Source organism: Delphinus delphis, chromosome 15 (assembly GCF_949987515.2).
Source record: "Delphinus delphis chromosome 15, mDelDel1.2, whole genome shotgun sequence".
Lineage (NCBI taxonomy): Eukaryota > Metazoa > Chordata > Mammalia > Artiodactyla > Delphinidae > Delphinus > Delphinus delphis.
Genome location: NC_082697.1, coordinates 12,123,720 through 12,150,887, shown reverse-complemented (window position 1 = coordinate 12,150,887; position 27,168 = coordinate 12,123,720). Strand labels below are relative to the sequence as shown.

Sequence of the window (27,168 nt, the reverse complement as noted above, 5' to 3'; positions counted from 1 at the left end):
ATTTATTTTTTTAAAAAAACAGCTGCGAACACGCTGCCTCCCAGTCACACTTCCAGCTTAGAGGCGCTCACGCCAGCTGTGTATTTGCTCTCAGAAGTAACCCAGGCAAGAGATTTCCACAGACCCTGGAAGAGAGCTCAGGGCCTGAGGGTGGGGACTTCCCGGGTCCTGCACGACTGGAATGTGGTCTGAAAGGGGGTGGCACAGGTTCGGGTGAGCACGGAAGGGAACCCACTTGGCCTGTGGACCCCTGGCCTGTGGGCAGGGAGTGGCTGGAGGAGGGCCAGCGTGGAGTCCTCTAAGGCACAGTGGCCAAGGTCCAAAGGCTTGCCCAGCTCTAAAGTAGCACACCTGGGAAAACAGAGGACTGGGGACAATGGGAGGGCGTCAAGAATACACTCCCACCAGTCACAACAAATGGTCATAACAGCTAACACTGTTGGGCGCTGCTTCCCCGGTGCCCTTCTGTGGGCTTCATATATATTGGCTCTTTGATCCTCACTACCACCCTGAGGCAAAATAACATTATTACCCGGATGTTAGAGATTAGTCAACCAAGTTATAAGTAACTTGCCCAGTGTCACACAGATGGCATTGGGGTCTTAACCTCAGTAGTCTGGCTCAAATCCATGTACTTAACTAGCATGATACAAAAGGATGAAAGAATTCTGGCAATAAAGGGATGCTGAAAAATATGTCAGTTGTATCTCAAGGACTTCCCTGGTGGCGCAGTGGTTAAGAATCCGCCTGCTAATGCAGGGGACACGGGTTTGAGCCCTGGTCCAGGAAGACCCGCATGCCACGGAGCAACTAAGCCCGTGCGCCACAACTACTGAGCTGGTGCTCTAGAGCCCACGAGCCACAACTACTGAGCCCACATGCCTAGAGCCTGTGCTCCGCAACAAGAGAAGCCACCGCAATGAGAAGCCTGCGCACCGCAACGAAGAGTAGCCCCCGCTCACCGCAACTAGAGAAAGCCCGCGCGCAGCAACGAAGACGCAACACAGCCAAAAATAAATGAATGAATACATTTATTTTAAAAAATTATATCTCAATAAAATGGGGAGGAGAAGAGCCAGGAAATTGTTAACAGAAAGAAAGTAGGTCCAACCGTACTGATACCAGACAAGAATTGGAAGAGGAAAGCTTTGAAAGGGCCAAAGAGGAATATTTCACATTATCAAATGGTAGGCTTCATCAGGAAGAAAGGGCAGGAACCCTTTATCCACCTAACAGCTTCAAACTATAAATCAAAAGCTGACTGAAGTACCCTTTAACAATGACAAAGCCAGAACCACGATGGGAGACTCACACGCCTCTCAGAGAACATCAGATAAAGAACATTTAAAAAATAATAACATAAAGGGCTTAAATATTCAATATATTATCTACAGCTAATGTCCTGATTAGTGAAAGACCAAAAGCTGTTTGTACCATGTGAATTTTCTACCATGTGCACAAGAAAGAAAGGTGCCTCCGTTTAAAAAAAGGTAAGAAACAGCAATCTGACACGTCTCAATTTTAGCTGTCAACACTTTTCTGCATCTCAGCTGGGCTTTAAAAGTGAGATAGAACCAAAAGAAGACTTCTTCTTTCCAAGCACAGCCAGATGTGTCCATGGCCTTCTGAATCCAAATAAAATGTAAGAGTATCTTCCTTTTTTCAGAAAATCTTTCCATACAGTATATGCATTGTTTTATCAGGGTTTGGAAAGAAAGAAAACTACATGCATACTCAGTTCCAGCTCCTGAAAATGGCTGAATTATTTTCCTTGGTTTCCAGCACAGCAGCAGTTGTGGGAAACCTAAGAGTGTGTGTACGTGGCAGGAGGGAGGATGGGGATACCCAGGGAATCTTCATGGATCCCCCACGCCCCACAGAGGATGGAGAGAGAGGACCCACAAGCCTTTCTGTGGCCCTCACCCCTGTAGTTCTTGAGGCTGCTACGGGTGAGGGGAGAGCGCCCCGCTGGAGCCACGTCCACAGACATGATAACCTGGGCACATCTTGAGGGCTTCCTACAGAAACGGGCAGTGATGCTAGGCAGACACAAGATGCCAGCCAGCTTCCTTCCTGATTGGCTCTCGGAGATGAAAAACTGTTAAGTCATCAGGGTTGCTCTCCCCAGGACTAGAGGAAGATGTCCAGGAAAGCAGACTAGTATGATCAAGATGATTGCTTATACTGTTGCTGCGATGATGAAAATATATCTTTTCCACCAGTGTCCTAATAATGTACACCTTTCTCAATGGACTTCACCTATTTATATAGGGCATTTAATTCAACACTCAACAAATATTTATTGAACAGCTACGCTGTGCTAGGTGCTGGGAGTATAGCTGTAAATAAGAGAAAGTCCTTGTTTTAATAGCGTCCTTAGGCAGGTGTGGGAGGGACAATTGAAAAAGACAATTGGGGACTTCCCGGCAGTCCAGTGGTTAAGACTCCGGCCTCTTAACGCAAGGGCCACAGGTTCGGTCCCTGGTTGGGGAACTAAGATCCCGCATGCTTCACAGCGCGGCCAAAAAAAAAAAAAAAAAAAAAGGAGACAATTGCAGGGAGTGATAAATGCTGTGAAGAAGATGATATAATGGAGGTAGGGCTGTCAGATAAAATACAGGACACTTGATTCAATGTGAATTTCAGATAAACACTATGATTTTTTTAGTGTAACTACGTCCCATGCGATATTTATACTAAAAAATCATGCATTGCTTTTCTGAAATTCACCTTGCACCAGGTGTCCTGTATTTGGTTTGCTAAATCTGGCAACCCTAAATGTCTTGTTATTGGGTGGTGAGGAGTGGGTAATTTCGTTTGGAAAAGAGTGGACGGCCTCTTTGAGGAGGTGACATTTGAGCTGGAATCTGAAGGTGCAGAAAAGCCAGTCTTTCAAGGATCTAGAAGAGCCTTCCAGACAAAGAGGGAAGAGCATGTAGGAATGAGGTAGGAATAAGCTTGGAGCTTGGAAGAACAGAAAGGAAGGTAGGGTGGCTGAGCTGAGTGAGGGTGGAGGGAAGCAGAAAGGAAGGTGATGAGTCAAACGGGTTGGCAGGAGTCAGATCTTGTGGGGTTTGTGGACTATGATGAGAGAGGTTGAGTAACTTTACCAAAAACTTATAACTACAACCCTTCTACTCAAACAGAGCAACTTTTTACATTTTATACATAGGAGTTGCTTTTACATGTCTGTAGCCAGGGTGCAGTCAAAGATAAACACAGCCAGACATTGTTAAAGTGGTAAAAACAGATTTTGTTCTGTAATTACTGGTGGGGAAAGAGCTGAGCTCATTCTGGACTTGTGCGGAGGTGATTGGATGTTTTAAAAGGAGAATGAGGGAGTAAGGAAAGAACAGGGGCTCAAGTGAAAAGTTAGAGAGTTGGTCAGTGTAAATGTGATGAGGCCAGCAGTGTCTGCTAGCTGGGAATTACCAAAGTTAGGCTTCTAGCCTCCCACAGAGACTGGGAGACAGAGACCCTACCTTCCTGATGATTACATTTCGAAGGAAGGGCTTTCAGGTCCTTAAGAAAGACATTGCTGAAGTGTAGGAGATACGTATACCTCTCAAAAGGACAGAGGAAGGAGTTCACAATTGTAAGCCCTTTTCAGTAAATGCTTTAAGAAAGGGAGGTTGGAGCCCATCCTCAGATCTTGGTTAGAAAAAAACAGTAAATTCTCCTGGTGGCACTGAGTTTTCTCAGGCAGTCTTGAGGGGGTGGGGACACTGGGGTCACCCTAGGGACACAACCTTGTGTTGCTAGAAGCCATGTTCGAGATTGGTCAGCGCTTAGTGTAGAAGTTTGGACGGAGTCACCACGGGCTGAGAGCTCTGCTGTCCTCAGTGCCTATATCCTTTTGTTCCTATATTTGTTTCCTCGAATGATGACCAAATAGCATGACATTCAGTCCCAGAAGTAGCAAGCTAGCAATTCCAAGGGATGGGCTCTGAGGGGAGACAGCTGAGCCTGTTGAGGCAGGCAGAGGAGGTGGCCAAAACTGAGGGTTGGGATTTCCATAAGTCACCATTGGTTCCTCTTTCCCACACTCAGTGTGACATAAGATCCTATGGGCTCTACCTCTAAAATATATCCTGAAGCTGTCCACTTCTCTCCACGTGCACTGCTATTCACCCTAGTCCAGGCCTAACGTCTCTTTCCTGGATGCCTCCAGCAGCTTCCTCACTGGTCTCCCTGCTTCAAGGTCTTTCCCCCATACAGTCCAAGCAGCAACTGGTGGACCTTTTAAAATATAAATTTGGTGGTCATCCTGTAATGGGTGCACTTAAGACATAACACTGGCTTAAGAGGCCTGCATCATCTGGCCCCTGCCGACCTAACTTCATCTCCTGCCATGCTCCACTTTATTTTTTAAGCCCCAGCCTAGCCCAGTCCTGCCTCAGAGCCTTTGCTATTAGCATCCCCTCCTCCTGGAACGGTCTGCAGGCTGATCCACAGCTGTCTCCTTGTTGAAATTCAAGTCAATTGTCACTTGTTTAGGGGTCTCCTCTGGCCATCCCATTGACATTCTACGTCACTGCTGCCACATCATTCTGTTTTTAAATCCTATGAGAAGACTCATAGCACTTATCAAATTTGAAATTATCTTGTTTATTCCGTTCCTCCCTCTAAAACATAAGCTCCATGAGGGGCAGGCAGTTCTCTTCGATTGGAGACGCTTTGGACATGACTTTGGGCAGTTCGTTCAACAGTTATATAAGACCTACTAGGTGCCTGACATCAAAATAGGCCACAATGCAGCGGCCACTCGCCAAATCTGTGCTCGTCTCAGAATCGGCATTGTGATGTCCGATGGAGCGTTCAAAGCCAAAGGGCAGGGCTTCCCTGGTGGCGCAGTGGTTGAGAGTCCGCCTGCTGATGCAGGGGACACGGGTTCGTACCCCGGTCCGGGAGGATCCCACATGCCGCGGAGCGGCTGGGCCCGTGAGCCATGGCCGCTGAGCCTGCATGTCCGGAGCCTGTGCTCCGCAGCGGTGGAGGCCACAGCAGTGAGAAGCCTGCGTACCGCAAAAAAAAAAAAAAAAAGCCAAAGGGCATTGTCGCTTGTGACGTCAGCACACACAGAGCGGGGCCGCGATTGGCGATTCCAGCCGAGGTGGAGCCGAGCGCCCTCGGCCCCGCCCCTTGCCTCGGTCCCGCTCACGCATGCGCCCCGACCACAGCCTCGCCGCCGCGCCATTTTGCCGGGGTTTGAATGTGCGGTGGAGCGGCAGCAGGGGTGGGTATTGCCAGCTACGGTCTGCGGCTGAGATTCCCTTCTCCGTACCCGTACCCCCACAAGGTAAGGCGCGGGCGTGCACGGCCTGGCACAGTGGCCTCTTGGGACCCGGCTGCGGGAGGGATGAGGCGCTCCCGGCACTTCCGAACGCTGGGAAGCAAGAACCGCACCTCTGGGCGAGAGCGGATTATGGGCCCGTGTCCCGGGCAGCGCCCTCGGGGAGGGTCTTCGCCTGCGGGTCTCGTCTCCTCTCGGCACCCCAGGTCTGAGGCCCAGGCCCGGCGGCCCCCGAGCCTGCGAGGGGCGAGGGCTGCCCAGGCGCGGCCTAACCAGAGCGGCCCAAGCGCCCGCCCCTTCCCCTCCAGCACCGCGCTGATTGGCCGCGCCGCTCGGGAAGGCCGCCTCTCATTGGTGGCGCCCGCGCGTCCGTTCTCGGCGCTCCGGGCCACCCGCAACGCGAGCGGAGTGCGGCAGCCAGGCCTGTCCGGCGGCTGAGCGGGCTTGCGGGCAGCCGCCCCGACCGCTTCTTCCCCTGGCCTCACTTTCTCATAAAGGAGGCGGTGGAGCGGCACCTCCCAGTGCTTCAGCCTCCGCGACTGTAACACGGGCTTCGTGGTCTCACTTTGGTGAGTTGCTCGTGAAGATTAGCTTGTAGTCCGTGCACTGGGGAGTCCACGCACCTGCGCGGTAACACGGGGTCCGCCTCTTGGGGGAGACGCTATGGCGTGGTATACCGTTCGGAGCGTGGAATTCAGCGTTGGAATGAGAAGGCCTGAGCCCATTCCAGATTTAGCCTCTCCCTAGGGGTGTAGCTTAGGGCTGGTCTCTTCATCTCTCCGGCCTCCACTTCCTTATCTGCACAGTGGGGTTGAAAACATCTACTTCGTTAAGTGGCTGAGGATCCACAGAGTTACTACCGTGGTTTACAGAGTCCCGTCGGTGGTGACCATTGTCCGCCTCTCCCATCTGTCTCTTCTCCTTAGCCACTGTAGCTATACTGCTGACCTTTCTTTTTAAATGTTCCGAGCTCATGTCCTCCATAAAGCGTTTGGACGCGCCATTCCTCTGCTTGGAAATTACCAGCATCAGGTCTTTGCTGGTTCCTGTCTTTCGAGTTTCACTCGCCTTACGCCTTTTCTGGCCAACCTCTCAAAAGATCTCTTTCCTTCAACTCTCCATCACATCACCCGAGGTTTAGTTACTTCACAGCTTTTATCATAATCTAGAATCACGTGTAGTTTGTTTATTGTCTTCCTCAACTGCTAGGATGTAAAAAAGCAAGGACCTCGCCTGTCTCATTACTGCTGTACGCAGATGGCTGTTGCTTGCCACGTGTTAGATGTGCAAGTATTATTCCTTGGAATAATAATGCACAGAAAGGGGATTTTTACTCTTAGATCCTAACAGTGCTCTTTTTCTCCTCCACTTGGGCCCCCATAGTCAAATTTTGGGCCCTTTTTTGTGTGTCTCCATATTTTTGCATAATTCTTGGGACTTGATCTACCCAGCCTCTTCCCTCTTAAGACCCTTTATCTTTCATTTCTTTACATCAGTACAAGAGAGTTCTCTCTCCCCTTCTGTTTACTTTGATTTTTGCTGGTTAGAGACTGGGATAGAGGGAAACCATTTCCTATATAGTATTAGATGGGTTTGGGGGCAGTGTTCTACCTTTGGTATTAATTTGTTCCTTTATTCATTTAATAACTTGATTGAGCATCCACTTAATCTCTGTGAATACAGTGAAGAAACAAAAATGGACAAAGTCCCTTCCCTTGGGAAGCTTATATTCTAGTGGGGGAAAGAAACAAGAATACACATAAATGACCTAGATAATTTCAGATAGTGACAGATGAAGGCGACTTCTCTGAGGAGGTGGCATTTGAGCTGAGACCAGGAAAGATGAGGGAACAGAACATTCCAGGCAGAGAGAATAGAAAGTACAAAGGGCTCGGGACAGGAACAAGCCTGGAATATTTGAAGAAAATCCAACTTGCACAGAGTAGTATATGAAGGGAGAGGTATCCAGGGGCCAGATCACATAGGGCTTTGCAGACAATGTAAAAAGTTTGGATTTGCATCTCATTGGTATGTTCTTGTGATTAGAAAGCAGAGGGTGGGGCTTCCCTGGTGGCACAGTGGTTAAGAATCTGCCTGCCAATGCAGGGGACGTGGGTTCGAGCCCTGGTCCGGGAAGATCCCACATGCCCACTAAGCCCGTGAGCCAAAACTACTGAGCCTGTGCTCTAGAGCCGCGAGAGCCACAACTACTGAGCCCACGTGCCACAGCTACTGAAGCCCGCACGCCTAGAGCCCGTGCTCCGCAACGGGAGAAGCCACTGCAGTGAGAAGCCTGCGCACTGCAACGAAGAGTAGCCTCTGCTCTCTGCAACTAGAGAAAGCCCGCGTGCAACAACAAAGACCAACGTGGCCGAAAATAAATAAATTTTTTTTTTTTTAAAAAAGCAGAGAGTGGATTGAGGTGTTGGGGTATGTTCTTGATGTGTGTGTGCACCAGATAGTTTTCATTTATTGGATCTCTTTCCCTTTCCCCAAATGTAGGGCTTCAGGAATGGTTCTCTAATGTGGAGGAAATATCTAAGGAAAAGGCACACATCTTGGATCAACTTATGTCACAGATGTCTGTGAGATGGCCTTGGAAAGCAAAGCTTTTATTCCAAAAATCTTCACCTGTAATTGAGGGCCAGTGAGAAGAGGCTAGACTTAGGCCCAGCCATTCTTTCAATAAGAAGAACTTGGGATTTAGATAAGTCTGTCATAGTTGATTTATTGTGGTACATATTTTTTATTTTTTGTGTATTGGTAGGGATTTCCAAAAATAGCTCAGTGGAGAAGTAAAGTATCACGCCTTATTCAAAAGCAAAAGAGTGAATTTTTTCACTTCTAGTTTGAGTCTTTAAAGTCAGTAACACTTTTTACATTTATATATTGCTAACATTTCCAAGTGTCAAAGCCCCTTCACCTGTGGCAAATAAAATAATTTAATTAGACCTTGATCTTGCTGATATATTGTGAAAACCTGTGGAGTATTCTCTAAAATTACCTGATTGGTCATACTTTCCCAAATCAAGGCTAAGCTTATAAATTGGGTGTATAGGCATTGTCACTGAGGAGATAGAAAAAGGATTTGTTGACATTTAGTCCCTTAACTAACATTAAAAATATAGGACTTACCTAGTATTTTAACTTTCAGGGTTGTAGCATGCATATTTATATCCTCCCCCCCAACGCCTCACAGTTTTTCCCCCTACACACTTTTTTTTTTTTTTTTTAATTTAAACATAGTCCCACCCTAGCACTTCAACTTTGTTGTTTTCTGGGGTCACTCTGTCATGTGCTCTTAGAATCAGTTGTCTCCAGTTCTTCCTGTTTGTCACAGTCAATTGACCAAAATAAATGTGAAGAATGATAGTGCTTTTTTTTTAAATTTATTTATTTATTATTTATGGCTGTGTTGGGTCTTCGTTTCTGTGCAAGGGCTGTCTCCAGTTGCGGCAAGCGGGGGCCACTCTTCATCGCGGTGTGCGGGCCTCTCACTATCACGGCCTCTCTTGTTGCGGAGCACAGGCTTCAGACGCGCAGGCTCAGTAGTTGTGGCTCAAGGGCCCAGTTGCTCTGCGGCATGTGGGATCTTCCCAGACCAGGGCTCGAACCCATGTCCCTGCATTGGCAGGCAGATTCTCAACCACTGCGCCACCAGGGAAGCCCCAGTAGTGCTTTTCGATGGGGAAAAAAAAATCAGTAAAGGGTATGTAGCCTTTGAAAATCGTACAACAAATATGTAGTAGGTACCCATCACTGTTTTAAGGGTCTAGGGAGATTGCAGTGAACAAAACACAAAGTCCCTGCTCACATGGAGCTTACAGTCTAATGGAGGGAAAACCATAGTAAACAAGAAAGCAATTCATATGCCTGATAAAATTGACTTGGAAAAACAGAGTAAGAGAATGGAGAGTGGCTGAGGTGGGTGCTCTTTTAGATATGATGGTCCAGGACAGCGCCTCTAAAAAGAGATGACATTTGCAAAGAGACCTGAATGAAGTGGGCAGTGAGCCACAAAGCTCTCCAGGGGCAGAGATATCCAGGCAGACGGGACAGTAAGCGCAAACCTCCGAAACAAAAGTGCTAGCACTGGCAGATATGAACAGTAATACAGGACAGATTTCAAATGCACATCTTTCTTCAAGCATTTTTGAATGAACAGAAACTAATTATGGCAGTAAGTTGGTCACTGTTTATCTGACAGGTGTAACTGAGTTACTACATTATGTCGGGCCTGCTAGTAACTGATCCGCAGAGAATAGTCTCCAATCCAAACTGGATCCATGTTTTAGCTGGTTCGCTGACATATTGTCTTAGCCATTAGTTCATGCAACAAATGCTTAATGAATGTCTGCTGTGTGCCAGGCAGTGTTGAAGGTCCTGGGTATACGGAGAGGAAGACCTACAAAGTCCCTGCCCTAAGGAGCTTACAAATGAGATAACAAGTCAAAGATCTCTCAGATGAGGATAAATGCTATTAACAGTACAATAGGGATGAGGTAGATGATAGTCACGGAAGGCTCTTTTGAGGATTTGACAGTGGGCTGACAGCTGAATGATACCTGATATCAAATTAGAAGGAAGGGCGTTATCACAGGCAGAGAGAACTGTCTTTGTCTGGTTTGAGGAACATAAAGAAGGCTTTGGGGGCTGGAACATAGGGGCAAGAAGAAGGTAGGAGACAAGGTTGACAGGTGCCAGATTGCATGGGACTCTGTCATGAAGAAAGTAAAATGCAGATTTATTGAGGAGTGTCTTTAAAAACTGAACAAAATAGATCCAGTTAACATCTATAATCCCCTCAACACACACACAGTTTAACGTGTTGCCTTGCATAAACCCCAAAAGGTAGAATAATTTGCATGTGGCAAAGTAAGTTTTTTTTTAGCTCATATATACTGATGTAAATGGTTTTGTTTGGCACAGCAAACTTTCATGATTTCATAACAGATTCAGCATTGCAACACAAAAAAGAATGGGAAATGAATTGATTAAATCACTGCTTTCCAACATGTGTTCCATAATAAAGTGGTTCGGTGGGCAAGTGATGGGAGGAACTCGATTAAAGAACGTTAAATGGATAACTTACTCTTTGAGTTCCTGAAGGCTTTGAAGTGAATCTCCAAAAGAGGGGGAATATGATGCGTAGCATTTTCCAAACTTTTGGTATAAAAACCAGAAAGAGTAGCCTCTTGATAAATTATGTGTGTGGTTAAGCAGGGCTTGGTATTCGTGCCCATAGAGTGGTTTGCCCTGGGTCAAAGGAGGTGAATATACAGGTGGGGGAATCTACTAAATCAGTCAGCATATTGGCTTCCCTTATGATAAAAACGACTCTACTGAGGAGAATACAAAGTTTCAAACAGATCAGTCTCCTTAGCAGGTTGTGGTTTCTGGCTGTGGAAGAGTACTCCGCACAAGCACAGCATTAGCTATAGCCCTTATAAAATCTTCCTAGCTTTTTTTTTTTTTTTTTTTTTAGTGACAAGACGAAGTGTTATGGCTTTTTTTGTTTGGATCAGTCTTGTTCAAAATCTCAGTCATCTTTGACTTCTTCCTCTCCCTTCTTCTAATCTGGCTGTCTTTTCACGTCATCCTTTCTATCGCTGTCGCTGGTGCTTCCGCTCTAGTTCAGCCCTGTGTCGTTATTTCCACTTGAGAGGCAGCCTTGGGTAGTAGGAATAGGGTAGATCTATAGGGTCAGACTGATTTGAATCTAATCTTTATTAATTGTATGCTTGGGGAAAGTTAGTTAATCTCTCAGAGTTGCCTTCCTTGATTGTAAAATGGTTATTGTGTGAAATGATGTGAAGCGTATCTTCTAGCACTGTGCCTGGTTCATGTTTGTGACCCTTCCCCCATTTTACAAAAGTGTCCTAATCTTCTGTTCTCTTCCTCGACTCCAGTCTGTAAACCATTACCAGCCCAAAGTACATATATTCCACTTTCATTAAGTTTTTACCCATTTCAATAAACCTTTAGTGCCTTCCTCTTGTACATTAAATCATGAAATTCTTCAGCTAAGTATTGGGGAACCTATATGATCTGATCTCAGCCTCCAAGTTCACTGTTCCCCAAAGGAGCTATGGATTCTTCCCATCTCTGTACTTTGCTCATACTATTGCCTGTATGAGATGGGTCCTCGTTCCACTTGGCCTATCCAAATCTATGTATCCTCTGGGAAGTCTTGGACCACAGATACTCCAGTGACTCTCTTAACCTAGCAGTTAAGTCGCTGTCTGTGTGATTCATTTGGCACTTACAGTCAAAAGTGTTTCAGAATTCAGATTTTTTTTCTTTTGAAATGCACTTGCTGTAGATTATACAGCATCCCCAGTAGGGCATGCGGTATCGCCCCGCAATCAAATACATTATTTAGTAAAAAATTTACATACTAAGTGAGATATTCATATTTACAGCCTCGGACAGTTCAGGCCAGGTTTTGTTGCCAAGTGAGTTTGCCACAAACTTGTTAAAAAAAAAACTCAGTTTGTAGATGTTTGGATCTCAGAACTGCAGGAAAGGGATTATAGGTCTGTAGTTGGTATTTCAGTTTTATCTTGTCTTCCAACTAGGCTTTTATTTTTATTTTATTTTAATTTTTTTTGGCTATGTCGGGTCTTAGTTGCGGCACTCAGGATCTTTTGTTGTGGCTCACAGGCTTCTGTCTAGTTGTGGTGCCATGGGCTTAGTTGCTCCATGGCATGTGGGATCTTCCTGGACCAGGGCTCGAACCCATGTCCCCTGCATTGGCAGGTAGATTCTTAACCACTGCGCCACCAGGGAAGTCCTCCTCGTCTTTTTGATGATCACCATTCTAACAGGTGTGAGGTGTTAATCTCATTGTAGTTTTGATTTGCATTCCCTCATGTTTAATGATGTTGAGCTCCTTTTCATGTACCTTTTGGCCAACTGTATGTTTTCTTTGGAAAAATGTCTGTTCAGCTCTTCTGCCCATTTTTCAATTGGATTTTTTTTCCAAGTTGTATGAGTATTTTTTATATATGTTTTGGAAATTAACCTTTTTATCAGATATGATTTGAATATATTTTCTCCCATTTGGTATGTTGTCTTTTCATTTTGTTGATGTTTTCTTTTGCCATGCAGACACTTTTTAGTTTGATGTAGTCTCACTTGTTTATTTTTACTTTTGTTGACTTTGCTTTTGGTGTGGAAAATTGCTTTTTAATTATAATCACAGCTATCATCTTATGAACCCCAAAATTATCTTCCCAGGTACAAATTCTCAGTATGTAGTTTGCTGTCAGTACCTATGGTTGCATGTTGTACACAAAGGAATGTATTCTAGTTTTTTATCTCAGAACTCTGTGGGATCCTTAGAATTAAGGATGCTTAGAATTTTAATTTTTTATTGTGGGGCTTTAAAAAAATAAACCTAGTGATTTGTGTTTTTAACCCTTAGCTTATGGTATGTTTTTCCTTCTTTGTCTCAAAATTATCCCACTACTGTTTCAAAAAAGCCCACCTTATCTTCTGGAACCTTGTCTCAGCTAAGAGTAAGCAAGGCTTATAGCCCACACATAAAATGTAACAAGTAGATGACTTTCAGAGAGAGGGACACCCGTAATATAAAATGATTCTTTTATGTAAATCACTGCGTCCCCATGTGACCAATTACCCAAACCTCATTTTTTGTTTTAGGTTCTGTGGCAATGGAGCTCAGCGATGCAAATTTGCAAACGCTAACAGAATATTTGAAGAAAACTCTTGATCCTGATCCTGCCATCAGACGTCCAGGTAAAGAAAATAAATACTGTTTTGTGATTGATTTATTCTTAAAGGACAGGTGAGGGAAACGTTTGTGCAATATGCCTGTTTGTAAATAAAATTTTGAATTCTTAGGCATAGTTTATTTTTCATTCTCTAGCCATAAAGTCTTTAGTTGGCTGCTTATAGCTGCTGTAACATATGGTGGCGTGGGGTTTTTTTTGTTTTTGGTTTATTTTTTGAGTAAAATAGCTTTTATCCCTTCTGGGGTAAAAAGGACTGGTAAGTTTAGGATGCTTTGTCCCTTGACCTTTCTGAAAATCGCTATACACCTGCCTGTTTTAGAGATAAAATAATTAGGGCAGAGAGGTAAGAGTTAATTGCCTAAAAAGTGATTAAGTGAATGAAACTAGGTAATCAGACACTGTCTCTTAAATCACCATGTTGGGTTTGATTTAATTAATATATTTTAAGATCTAGGGTTCCTCCTACTCTCTCCCCCCGTCCAAATTTGACCAGTTTTCATTAGAAACTTAGTATAAGCTTAGAATTATAAACTCAGATGCCCGCAGGAGTCACACGTAAAGGTAAATCAAGGAGGCAGGCCAAGGGGGTTAAGTGCCTTGGTTAAGGGGCAAATATTATTTGGAACCAGCTAACTCTGGGGGATTCACACCAGTCTTTCAAGATCAGATTTCCAGCTTTGCTTGAAAAATAAGTATATTTATATGAAGTGTTCTCATCTTTTTTTTTTTTAATTTTTATTTATTTATTTATTTTTGGCTGAGTTGGGTCTTTGTTGCTGTGTGCGGGCTTTCTCTTGTTGCGGCGAGCGGGGGCTAGTCTTCGTTGCAGTGCACAGGCTTCTCATTGCGGTGGCTTCTTTTGTTACGGAGCACGGGCTCTAGGCGCGCGGGCTTCAGTAGCTGTGACACGTGGGCTCAGTAGTTGTGGGTCGTGGGCTCTAGAGCGCAGGCTCAGTAGTTGTGGCACACGGGCTTAGTTCCTCTGTGGCATGTGGGATCTTCCCGGACCAGGGCTCGAACCCATGTCCCCTGCCTTGGCAGGCGGATTCTCAACCACTGAGCCACCAGGGAAGCCCGTCCCTCTCATTTTTAAATGATAGCAATTAACTTCAAAAATTTTTGAAACACCGTGCAAACCAAATAAATTTCCGGGGGCCACGTGTGTCTTGTGGGTAGTAAGTTGATGATCCTTCTTGTAAGCCGTGTTAACCAGAAATGCTGATGTGCATTCTCATAAAGAGGATTTTGGAAGCACCCCATGAAGACCCAGATGAATGCGTGCACATACATGTTATATTTATATGTTATATATAATACGTAGAATCGTACACATGTTAATGCATCCATCCTAGTCTAGAGAGGCCTTTGTGATTTCTGTGAGGGAAAATTGTGATTTTCCTGTTAGTGCTTAGAGAAGTAATTTGTTCTTGGATAAAAGGAAATTAATGGCTCTAGTCTTAGACGTTCCCAGAAAGCCTCTGCCAACACTGTCTAATAAAAATTATTTTTAATAATTGTGTCTTTGTAAGGTTGAGGTGCTGTTGTCTTATGAATCAGGGACAAAATGTGGGAATAAATTGTTGTTTCTGAGAAGAGTTAAGAACAGAGCATTTCCAAGGGGTTGCTGGATGTGAAATACTGACCAGCCAAACATTGACGCAGCCAAAGCCTTCTGTAAACCTCACAGACCATACAGAACCAGAGTGTGTCCCGTCCTGAAAAATATTTTCCAGTTCAGCATTCTTCATCCTCCAAGGAACCACATGGTAGACACAAAGCAGGGCGGCTTTGAGGGTGGAAGTTAAACTCTTGGGACTCAATTTGGAAAGAAGAAAGGTGTTAAATCATATTAAATCGTAGAAGATAATACATGCTAACAGCAGACCTTTTCAGTAAATATCGGAACCTTGGAATGGATGTTGCCTTATGAAGAAGCTTAAGACAGGAAAAATTAGAAGTGCTGTAAACCTTCATGGTGTGACCTGTAAACCTAGGAGATTTATTATCCCTAAGTGTAGTATGAGTTTAAAACGTATGGGTAAAATCTTTGTATAAATTTATTGCTGATATTAGAAATGTTTAATTCAAGAAGAAAACTGAGGGCTAGTATGGTAGAATAAGGACTGGACTAAAACGTTTACAGTGATGAAATCTTCTAGCTGTGTGATCTTACTTAACCTCAGTGGCCTCGTCTTTATTTTCTTTTTAACATCTTTATTGGAGTATAATTGCTTTACATTGTTGTGTTAGTTTCTGCTGTATAACAAAGCGAATCAGCTATATGCACACATACATCCCCATATCCCCTCCCTCTTGCGTCTCCCTCCCTCCCTCCCACCCTCCCTATCCCACCCCTCTAGGTGGTTGCAAGCACTGAGCTGATCTCCCGGTGCTAATTACACTATTTACATTTGGTAGTGTATATATGTCAGTGCTACTCTCTCACTTCATCCCAGCTTACCCTTACCCCTCCCCGTGTCCTCAAGTCCATTCTCTACGTCTGTGTCTTTATTCCTGTCCTGCCCCTAGGTTCATTAGAACCGTTTTTTTTTTTTTTAGATTCCATATATATGTGTTATCATACAGTATTTGTTTTTCTCTTTCTGACTTACTTCACTCTGTATGACAGACTCTAGGTTCATCTACCTCACTACAGATAACTCAATTTCGTTTGTTTTTATGGCTGAGTAATATTCCATTGTATATATGTGAGTGGCCTTGTCTTTAAAATGAGGATAATACTACCTACCTCTCTGGGTAATAGTGACAACATATGTGAGTAAAGCACCAGATGCATATGGTTAATAATAATATGTATTAGCATAAATTAACTCATTTAATCTTAATCACAGTAGTATAAAAGAAATATTACTGCCATTACTAATAGTACTAATAGTAATCCTTCTGGAACAAGACGGAGTGTATGAATTTTGCCCTAAGGTCACTTAATCTCTGAGAAGCAGATTGTCCTTCACATGGGGTGATCATCTGATCAGGCCACCTTATAGGTTTGTGAGAATTGGGTGAGTTAACAGATGGTAAAGTGATCTGAAAACCAAGGTATTATATAAATTTAATGTAACATCATATATAGTTCATTTAATAGATAAGAGAAGTGAGGCACTAAAAGATAGGTTCCCTAAGGGAAAAAATATCCTAATCTTTCCATGATGCTTCAGTGAGAGATATGCATAGTTCACATATTCATGAAGTCTTAAGATTAGGTTGTAATAACAGATCTTCTAACATGGAAATTGTTTTACAGCTGAGAAGTTTCTTGAATCTGTAGAAGGCAATCAGAATTACCCACTGTTGCTCTTAACATTACTGGAGAAGGCTCAGGATAATGTTATCAAAGTGTGTGCCTCAGTAACATTCAAGAACTATATTAAAAGAAACTGGAGAATTGTAAGTATTTTGTGAGTACATAGTTTAAGACCCTGCATGTTTATCAGATTGATATATGCAGTGTTCCTGAACGATTCAGGCACAGATTAAAGATAAAAGCAGGACCCTCCTCAACAAAATATTAAAAAGTCAAATCCAAAAATGTATCAAAAGTATAAAAATACCATGACCAAGTGGGATTTATCTCAGATATGCAAGGCTGGTTCAACATTCAAAAACCTATCGACTAAGAGAAGATAAATCACATTATTATATCATTAGGTGCAGAAAAAGCATTTGTCAAAGTCCAACTCCCATTCATGGTAAAAACTCAGTAAATTTGGAATAGAGAGGAGTTTTCTCGGCAATGTAAAGACTGTGAAAAACCTATAACTAACATCATACCTAATGGTGAGAAACTTGAAGCTTTCCCACCAAGATCAGTTACAAAGCAAGGGTGTCCCCTCTTACCACTCCTTTTCAACATTGTGTTGGAAGTCTTTTTTATTTTATATATATTCTTTTGCCATGGCATGTGGACCTTAGTTCCCAGTCCAGGAATCGAACCTGTGTCCTCTGCATTGGAAGCACGGAGTCTTAACCACTGGACCACCAGGGATGTCCTTGATAATGCAGTAAGAAAAGGAAATATACCATTTGGAAAGACATAAAACTGTCTTTGTTCTCAGATGACATGATTGTCCATGTAGAGAATGCAAAAGAATTGACAAAAGTTAAACAGGGGCTTCCCTGGTGGCGCAGTGGTTGAGAGTCCGCCTGCCGAGGCAGGGGACGCGGGTTCGTGCCCCGGTCTGGGAAGATCCCACATGCCGCGGAGCGGCTGGGCCCGTGAGCCGTGGCCGCTGAGCCTGCGCGTCTGGAGCCTGTGCTCTGCAACGGGAGAGGCCACAACAGTGAGAGGCCTGCGTACTGCAAAAAAAAAAAAAGTTAAACAGGACGTTTTTTATTTAAATTCATATCAGTTAAGTCAGCTTCATAACCCAGGTTGCTAGAGACTGTGAGACTTTGTTTTAACATCCAGTTTGGTTGAAATTTAACTTTAGCTTACTATCTACTGAAGAGACATTACATGGGAAGATACAGTCTAAATGAGTAATTGAAGCAATTTCTATTGTAAACAAGGAAGAATTATATAAAGCTGGAAAAAAACACATTTTATGTGTATATATATGCATTCTACACATATATATGTGTAGAATGCAAAATAATTTAGATTTGAAGTTTTTGGTAAGGGATTTGTCCTGTGTCTTGTGGGATATGGGAAATATTTTCTAATCATAAGGTAAATCTTATTATGCTGCAAGTTTAATGATCAGTATAGCTATACATTGAGAAATGGGTATCTTCCTTACCTTAGCTTCTTCCCTACCTTAGCTTATGACAGTGGTTCTAAATTGGGGGTAGTTTTGCCAACCTGGGGATATTTAGAGACGTTCTGGTTGTCCACGCTGGGGGTGGGGTGGGGAGGGTGTCTGGCATCTAGTGGGTAGAAGGTGAGGGTGCTGGGAACCATCCTACAGTGCACAAGAAAGATCCCCATAACAAAGATTTATCTGACCCAAAATGTCAGTAATGCCGGGGTTGAGGTAACTCTGGGTTAGGATAAAGAAAAAAGTGAGAAATGTTTTTAGTAATAGCAGTAATGATACTTAGAAAGTATTAAAGTTGACAGAAAGAGTCAGTTTTTCTAAAAAATCAGCTTTAAATCTGGTTAAATATTTATTTAGAATCTTTTTTCCTCATTCCATAGAAGAATTCAAAAACAGTAAATATTGTTTTTAAGCTTAAGTCAAGCATTCTCACATGTGAAGAAATGACTTAGTGAATTTTAGAATGTTTAAAAATCCATTCATCTACTTGTAGACATGCAAGTCCTATACCTCTGTCTTGATTTGTAAAACTAGTGAGATCCAGAATCTGTTTGGGCGATGTAGTCCTGGATGCATTCAAACTGGTAATGGTCAAGAAGTTTTCATTGAAAAGACTTTTCTTTGACTTAAGGTAACAGTCAAATTGAAGCTTTTGAAGATGAATATCGGCTGAGTAGCATATATGTATAAAGATTCCCCCCCCCCCCGCCCCGCGGTACGCAGGCCTCTCACTGCTGTGGCCTCTCCCGTTGCGGAGCACAGGCTCTGGACGCGCAGGCTCAACGGCCATGGCTCACGGGCCCAGCCGCTCCGCGGCATGTGGGATCCTCCCGGACCGGGGCACAAACCCGAGTCCCCTGCCTCGGCAGGCGGACCCCCAACCACTGCGCCACCAGGGAAGCCCTGTATAAAGATTTTTAACCACATGTTCTGATTAGTTTATTTACAGAACTGAGATTCTTTTCTTTTTTTTTTTTTTTTTGTGGTACGCGGGCCTCTCACTCTTGTGGCCTCTCCCGTTGCGGAGCACAGGCCATGGCTCATGGGCCCAGCCGCTCCACGGCATGTGGGATCTTCCCGGACCGGGGCACGAACCCGTGTCCCCTGCATCGGCAGGCAGACTCTCAACCACTGTGCCACCAGGGAAGCCCAGAACTGAGATTCTTAATTGGCATCAGGGAGTCAGAGAAGCTCCTTAATTTGTATGTAAAATATTTGCATTTGGGAAGGAAGGTACATTTTTCTGCAGAAAAATGCTTCCATCAGATTATTAAAGGAATCTGTGACCCATTTATGTAGAATGAAGGCCCTACCTTCCTCTATTTTTCTTAGGAAACCAGGAAATGAGAAATGGTTCTGTTTTATCTGCAAACCCGTACAGTAATAGATATGGATTTATGTCACTTGCTTATTAATGTTTTGCTTTTAGGTTGAAGATGAACCAAATAAAATTTGCGAAGCCGACCGAGCAGCCATTAAAGCTAACATAGTGCACTTGATGCTTAGCAGCCCAGAGCAAATTCAGAAGCAGGTATGTGAGGCCCTGCTTGTTAGGTGGGCTTGTTTGTAGAGCTTTCAGTCTAATTAGTCTCTTTCCTCCCCACAGTTAAGTGATGCCATTAGCATTATTGGCAGAGAAGATTTCCCTCAGAAATGGCCTGACTTGTTGACAGAAATGGTGAATCGCTTTCAGAGTGGAGATTTCCATGTTATTAATGGAGTCCTTCGTACAGCACATTCTTTATTTAAAAGGTATTGATATATAAATTCATATTTTTAAAATACTTGTTTCAGATATTTTTGCTTGTGTGTATTTTTGTGATTATGTCATTTTTTATGATAATTCTAGAATAAGAGCATAAGCCTCTCATTATTGTGTTTGTTTCTTCTTAAGTGTAGGATGTTTATTTCATATTGCCCTATTACTTGTGAAATACCTGGTCTTGATAAACCGTGCTTGAATTCCCTTTTTATTTCAGAAAGCTATCTAGCCATAGATTTTTCTCTAATCTAGCCTTGAAGACCTAAAGTCAGTTAACCAAAATTTGTAAATTTGCCTCTTTTACCTTAATTTTCTAGATATCGCCATGAATTTAAGTCAAATGAGTTATGGACTGAAATTAAACTTGTTCTGGATGCCTTTGCTTTGCCTTTGACTAATCTGTTTAAGGTATGTGATAACATCTTGGTGGTATTTTTAAATTACTTAATATTTTAAAGTGCTTGAATATTTGTATAAATTTTGTTTAAGAGATTGCTTTGAAAGTGTATTTGATAGGTAATGGTTTAGAGCAGCATTTCTTTTGAAAAATTTCAAATCTACACCAAAATAGAGAAGCTGGTAGAATGAAATCCCATGTATTGACTACACAAGTTTAATGGTTACTAGAATTTTATTTCTTTTTGATTTGTTCTCTCCCTTTGATTTCATACGAATAGTTAAAAGCAAATCCCAGGCGTCTTATTATTTCACTCAAGTATTTGAGTATGTGTCTCTAAAGGAATGTATCTGTATTTTGATTTGACTTTATGGAGTTTAATTTATATATCCGTACATCATCTTATAGCACATAAGGAACTTTCCTAGATATCTTTCTGAAACTCGTTTAAGATCGAAAGAGAAGTATTGTTAACCTTTTTTTCCAGATAAGGAAAGTGGAGGGTTCGGTATCACACAGCTAATAAAAAAGAGAGCCAGGCCTCAAACCTAGTTTTGCTAACTTGAGAAAAGCTGCTCATTTCCTGTTTTCAGAAAGGAAAGTTGTGTGATAATCACAACTTTCTAAATTACAGAGTATGCACGGGATTTTTCATGGTTAGGATATCTTACTGATAGTACATTTTTATTTTTAAAAATAAAATTGGACAAAATGTCAATTTTTTCACCTATTGGACTAGCAAAGATTTTTATTTCTTTTTAATGACATTAAAAGTTTTAGCCAGGAGCAGAGAGGGACGGGTGGGGGGAAAATGTTTTAGCCAGAGTCCAGTGAAATGAACACTAGTGTCCTGTCCATTGGGTTATAAATGGTACTAGCTTTCTGGAGTTGGACATTTCATTGAGAAAACCATAATATTCATATTTTCTAACTCTGGGATATACTTAGCAACGTTTGTTGAGTGTCTTTTACATTGTAGGTGTGCACAAATTACAAGGACCTTTTATGTATATTTTCTCATTTTATTCTCATATTTTATGAGGTAGGCATTATTCTTAATTACAGACAGATATGGAGATGGGGGCGCAGTAAAATAACTTACTCAGAGTCATGCTTATTATGAGTAACAGGGTCTGGGTTGTATCCAGATCTATCTGGCTTCCAGAACTCTTACTCATAGCATACTGTTCTCTACTGGTAATACAGTTGTAGAATCTCAAACTCGGAAAACTAGAAGTGTGCCCAAAGTTTTATACATAAGCTTGTTTATTGCAGTTAGAATAACAAACAGTTGCAAACAACCTACAGGCCAGGTGGCAGGGAATTATTTAATGAGTGCATATAAAGACAGTTTTGTGTAATATAGTTATAGACATGCACAGAGGAGAGTAGAAGGATCTAGTCCAAAATATTAATATTGGACTTTACAGTAGTGCTGTGATGGACAACTTAAAAATATATATTTTAATGTGTTTTTTCAAAAATTCTAAATGACTGTATACTACTATTTAAAATCCAAATTTTGGAGAAGATGTATGAATAGTTTCAGCCTAATACAAGGCTTTTTCACTAAGGTTTACAATACACTAAAACTGTCTTTCTAAATTCCTTTCCAAGGCCACTATTGAACTCTGCAGCACCCACGCAAATGATGCCTCTGCTCTGAGGATTCTGTTTTCTTCCCTGATCCTAATCTCAAAACTGTTCTACAGTTTAAACTTTCAGGTAAGTTTCGTTTTATTTCTTGCTTTTGATTCTTATTCTTTGATGTCATATATAAAGTTTTTCACTTGATAAAGACTTCTTTGCTAGCATTGATTTCCCCCCCTCACCCTGAAAAAATAGACATTGGTTGCTTGTGTTCTGATTCCCCGCCATTCTTTTTTTTTTTTTTTTTTACAAGAGATAAATAAACTGACACCAAGCATTGTAAATGGATGACCACAACAGAAGCAACAATGATTGCAATTACCAAACACGAAACACACTCATACTATGTCATAATATTGACATTCAGTCCAGGAATCCTCCACTGTAACAGCTCCTTTACTTTGCAGTGAAAATTGATTTGTATATTTTTTGCCTCTGAGTCCTTGTGGGATTTTTTTTTTTTATTCAAACAGAAAGTCACAATTATATAATCATCCTCATCAGTTCACTCAGTCCCATGTAATTAATTTTTTTTCATCTTGATCTTTTGTTAGCACTTTTATGAATTCATCAGTTTTCCCATTAGAGTTCTGAAAATGCTTATTCATTCAGTTCACTAGTATAGTCAGTTACCAGAAACCTGTACTTGTCATAGTCTTTTCCATGAATTCCTTGAAGATGAAACCCTTTTATAGGAACTTTTTTTTTTTTTTGTGGTACGCGGGCCTCTCACTGTTGTGGCCTCTCCTGTTGCGGAGCACAGGCTCTGGATGCGCAGGCTCAGCGGCCATGGCTCACGGTCCCAGCCACTCCACGGGATGTGGAATCTTCCTGGACTGGGGCACGAACCTGTGTCCTTTGTATCGGCAGGTGGACTCACACCCACTGTGCCACCAGGGAAGCCCTTATAGGAACATTTTTGCAAAAGCATCAGAGTACACCCAGAACTGTCTGTAAATGACAAAAGACTTAAAAATGACCATGGTTAAAGTTTTGATGGAAGTTCATAATAATGCAGTTGACAAGCAAATTTAGTTATTTCTGAGATACACATTTTAAAGTAATAACTAGAATTATGACTTATAACATTATACCGGAACATATAAGATTCTTAGAAATTTCATGTAATGTCTGAAACATTTATATTAACATATTTCCATACAAATAACCCAAAGAAAGTTTAGTATTAGTTTTTTTGTTTGTGTATTTTTTTATACTGCAGGTTCTTATTAGTCATCAGTTTTATACACACAGTGTATACATGTCAATCCCAATCGCCCAATTCAGCACACCACCATCCCCACCCCACCGTGGTTTTCCCCCCTTGGTGTCCATACGTTTGTTCTCTACATCTGTGCCTCAACTTCTGCCCTGCAAACCGGTTCATCTGTACCATTTTTCTAGGTTCCATATACATGCGTTAATATACGATATTTGTTTTTCTCTTTCTGACTTACTTCACTCTGTATGACAGTCTCTAGATCCATCCACGTCTCAACAAATGACTCAATTTGTTCCTTTTTATGGTTGAGTAATATTCCATTGTATATATGTACCACAACTTCTTTATCCATTCGTCTGTCGATGGGCAATTGGACTCCCTGACTTCAGAGTGTACTACAAAGCTACAGTAATCAAGACAATATGCTACTGGCACAAAAACAGAAAGATAGGTCAATGGAACAAGATAGATAGCCCAGAGATAAACCCACGCACCTATGGTCAACTAATCTATGACAAAGGTGGCAAGGATATACAATGGAGAAAAGACAGTCTCTTCAATAAGTGGTGCTGGGAAAACTGGACAGCTACATGTAAAAGAATGAAATTAGAACACTCCCTAACACCATACACAAAAATAAACTCAAAATGGATTCGAGACCTAAATGTAAGACTGGACACTATAAAACTCTTAGAGGAAAACATAGGAAGAACACTCTTTGACATAAATCACAGCAAGGTCTTTTTTGACCCATCTCCTAGAGTAATGGAAATAAAAACAAAAGTAAACAAATGGGACCTAATGAAACTTCAAAGCTTTTGCACAGCAAAGGAAACCATAAACAAGACGAAAAGACAACCCTCGGAATGGGAGAAAATATTCGCAAACGAATCATCGGACAAAGGATTAATCTCCAAAATATAAACAGCTCATGCAGCTCAATATTAAAGAAACAAACAACCCAATCCAAAAATGGGCAGAAAACCTAAATAGACGTCTCTCCAAAGAAGACATACAGATGGCCAAGGAGCACATGAAAAGCTGCTCAGCACCATAATTATTAGAGAAATGAAAATCAAAACTACAGTGAGGGCTTCCCTGGTGGCGCAGTGGTTGAGAGTCCGCCTGCTGATGAAGGGGACACGGGTTCATGCCCCGGTCCAGGAAGATCCCACTGCCACGGAGCGGCTGGGCCCGTGAGCCATGGCCGCTGAGCCTGCGCATCTGGAGCCTGTGCTCCACAACAGGAGAGGCCACAACAGTGAGAGGCCCACGTACAGCAAAAAAAAAAAACACACACACAAAAAAAACTACAATGAGATATCACCTCACACCAGTTAGAATGGGCATCATCAGAAAATCTACAAACAACAAATGCTGGAGAGGGTGTGGAGAAAAGGGAACCCTCTTGCACTGTTGGTGGGAATGTAAATTGATACAGCCACTATGGAGAACAGTATGGAGGTTCCTTAAAAAACTAAAAATAGAACTACCATATGACCCAGCAATCCCACTACTGGGCATATACCCAGAGAAGACCATAATTCAAAAAGACACATGTATCCCAATGTTCACTGCAGCACTATTTACAATAGCCAGGTCATGGAAGCAAAGCTTATAGCTTTTAATGGAAGCATATCTGGGAGACAAAAGACTGAAGAAACAGACTTGGGAAGGTGTAAGAACCAGTGGCATTTGAGAGGAAACACAGCCACGATCTTATAGCAGAAAATGCCTGGTCACCCGGTTGCTACTGAGGTGGTGGTCTCCAGTCATTCTTTCTGTTCTTGAGTTATTACTTTAAGATTCAGGGCTCCAGGAATGAGAAGGGAGTCTTACTGGTACAGACTCCTATACTGAGATGCAAGAGAAAGGATGTAGCTTTTTTGTTGCCTCTAGCCAGAGCCAAGTACTTGGACTTAATCCTCCCAACGTGATTGTACTCGCAGTGGTAGGGAGAGCATTCCTCAAAAGGAATAGGTAGAATGAATATGAAATGAACAGCCCAAAATGGCATACCTTCAGTGTGCAGCTAGACAGCAATTTGAGAAATTCTTAAGGATACCACTGGGTTCTTGTATACCTCATTTTGAGTTCTGCTTCCTAGAAGTCAGGTAGAATGAGGTGATTAATAACTTGTTAGTCACGGAAGCCTGATAGGAAGGGAGGCATAATCTTTACCCTTGGATTTATCCCTCATTAAGAGGGCAGTATTGTGCCACAGGAAATCAGTAACTGTATAAGACAGTAAGCCTGACTTGGCGGTCATCTTACAGTAAATGCAGTAGTTCAGAAAGGAAAAGGAATGTGTTGGTAAGCACTGAGTTTTGTAAGGAAAGTTTTCAGTCTTAGCTGAACCTTAAAGGAATAAGTAGATTTACATTGGGACAGGAACAGGTGGCATCGTTTGCGGTTGAAAGCTTACTGAGACAGTCAGAATGGTTTACTTATCTGTCAGACCTAGCTGGAGCAGAGAATTCTTGTCAAAATAGGTATCCATTGACTTAGCTGAGAAATGTGAGCTTGAGTCTATAGGCATGTGCAAAACATTTGGCGTGGTGGGGAAAACTTACTAAAATATAACAATTACTTCAACCAAAAGTCTCAAGTCACCATTTATTCTTTAGGATCTCCCTGAATTTTTTGAAGATAATATGGAAACTTGGATGAACAATTTTCATACCCTCTTGACATTAGATAATAAGCTGCTGCAAACTGATGTAAGTATTATTTAAAATATTTCCCAAGTAAGCTTTTTTTAAGAATTATTTGAAATATAATGTTAAATGTCAATTATATCTCAATTTTTTTTAATGTTAAAAAAATTATTTGAGTGCCCTCAGAACACTGGAGGGAGGATAATTGTAATGTGCAGAATTACCCTTCTTGTAGTCCTGACTTAAGTCACAATTTATGGATAAGGCTGTTTTATTACATTATTGAAAGTAAGGCCTCAGGAGTATTCACATTGTGAACATTTTATGAAAGAGAAAATCATTTGTCATTGAAGATACTAAGAAAACTTAAACCTCTCTAATGGCCTCTTGAAAAAGTCATCTACAGTGTGGGAAAGAGGGGACATGAAAGTTTGTAATGTGTAAAAGTTTCTGATCTGAGTTTTGTAATATGTACTTTCAACATGTAGCACTCTGTGTTATTCGTTTGCTTGTTTATTAATATATTTATGATTTACCTCTTTCTCAACAAACAAAAAATGTAAAAAGTAAAATATTAAGAATATTTCAACACCAGATAAAAATTACAGTTGGTGATGCAGATCTGTTTGGGTGGCACGCAGAGGGAGAATCATTACTGTGGGTGTACAGCAAATTTTGTCTGAGATTGTTACACAACAAGAAGCAACCAAAAAAAAAATAGAGTTCCAATAAAATAACTCCTTCAGCCCACTAGGAAGAAACCACTCCCTCAGAAAACAAAGCTTGTCTTTACACTTAAGTCTAAAGGAAGTTTTTCACTTAGGATTCTTAAGGGAATTGTTTGCCCATTTAAATGCATCATCTCACTGTGTGATATCCCTTATATTTATGCCTTGAGGAGCTGTTCTTTTATCTCTTCTCAATTTGAGTTCTTTGGCACATAATATAGCTCAAAAAGTATTTGTGATTGCTGTTATATGTAGTAAGCATTATTATATCAGTCACTGTCATGGTTTCAGGTGGGGTTGGCAAGCTTTTCCTATAAAGGTCCGAGTGGTAAATATATTTGGCTTTGTGGGCTATATACTCAACTCTGCAGTTGTAGTTGAAAGCAGCCATAGGCAATACTATAAATTGTATAAATGAAAACAAAGAATGTGTGTGACTGGGTTTTAATAAAACTTCAGAAATTAGGCAGCAGGTTAACCCCTGCTTTAGGTTGTTCAACATTTTATAACCAGAATATTATTTGTGAGAATGTTATAGCATTAGCTTATTGGGAAGAGAACACATTTTAATATATTTGAAATGGGAACCTTTTGGGAGATAGCAAGACTGTGTTACAAAGGAAAATGTGATATGATTTTTATTACTCAGGTTTTTGTAGGAATATATTATTTTCGATTTAATATGTAAATATTTTATAATTCAGCAACCAGAAGAAAAAGCTTTATTTATTTACTTAAAATATTTATTCACGCATGCATGCAGTGCCGTGTCTTAGTTGAGGCACATGGACTTCTTGGTTGCGGCATGCACGTGGGATCTAGTTCCCCAACTGGGGATCAAACCCAGGCCCCCTGCATTGGGAGCGTGGAGTCTTACCCACTGGACCACCAGGGAAGTCCTGAAAAGGCTTTATTTAACTTGAA

General features: G+C 41.8%; 1 protein-coding gene across 1 annotated transcript in view; it reads left to right on the top strand.

Moving 5' to 3' along the window:
• The first annotated feature begins 5,185 nt into the window (after positions 1–5,185).
• Positions 5,186–27,168, top strand: part of CSE1L (chromosome segregation 1 like) — a 41,879-nt gene continuing 19,896 nt past the window's right edge. Inside the window, exons 1-8 of the mRNA XM_060033439.1 lie at positions 5,186–5,299; positions 12,959–13,054; positions 16,316–16,458; positions 19,258–19,359; positions 19,435–19,580; positions 19,908–19,998; positions 21,605–21,712; positions 25,487–25,579. Of these exons, the coding sequence (XP_059889422.1) occupies positions 12,970–13,054; positions 16,316–16,458; positions 19,258–19,359; positions 19,435–19,580; positions 19,908–19,998; positions 21,605–21,712; positions 25,487–25,579 (768 nt within the window). The 5' untranslated portion in view covers positions 5,186–5,299; positions 12,959–12,969. The remainder of the gene's footprint in view (positions 5,300–12,958; positions 13,055–16,315; positions 16,459–19,257; positions 19,360–19,434; positions 19,581–19,907; positions 19,999–21,604; positions 21,713–25,486; positions 25,580–27,168) is intronic.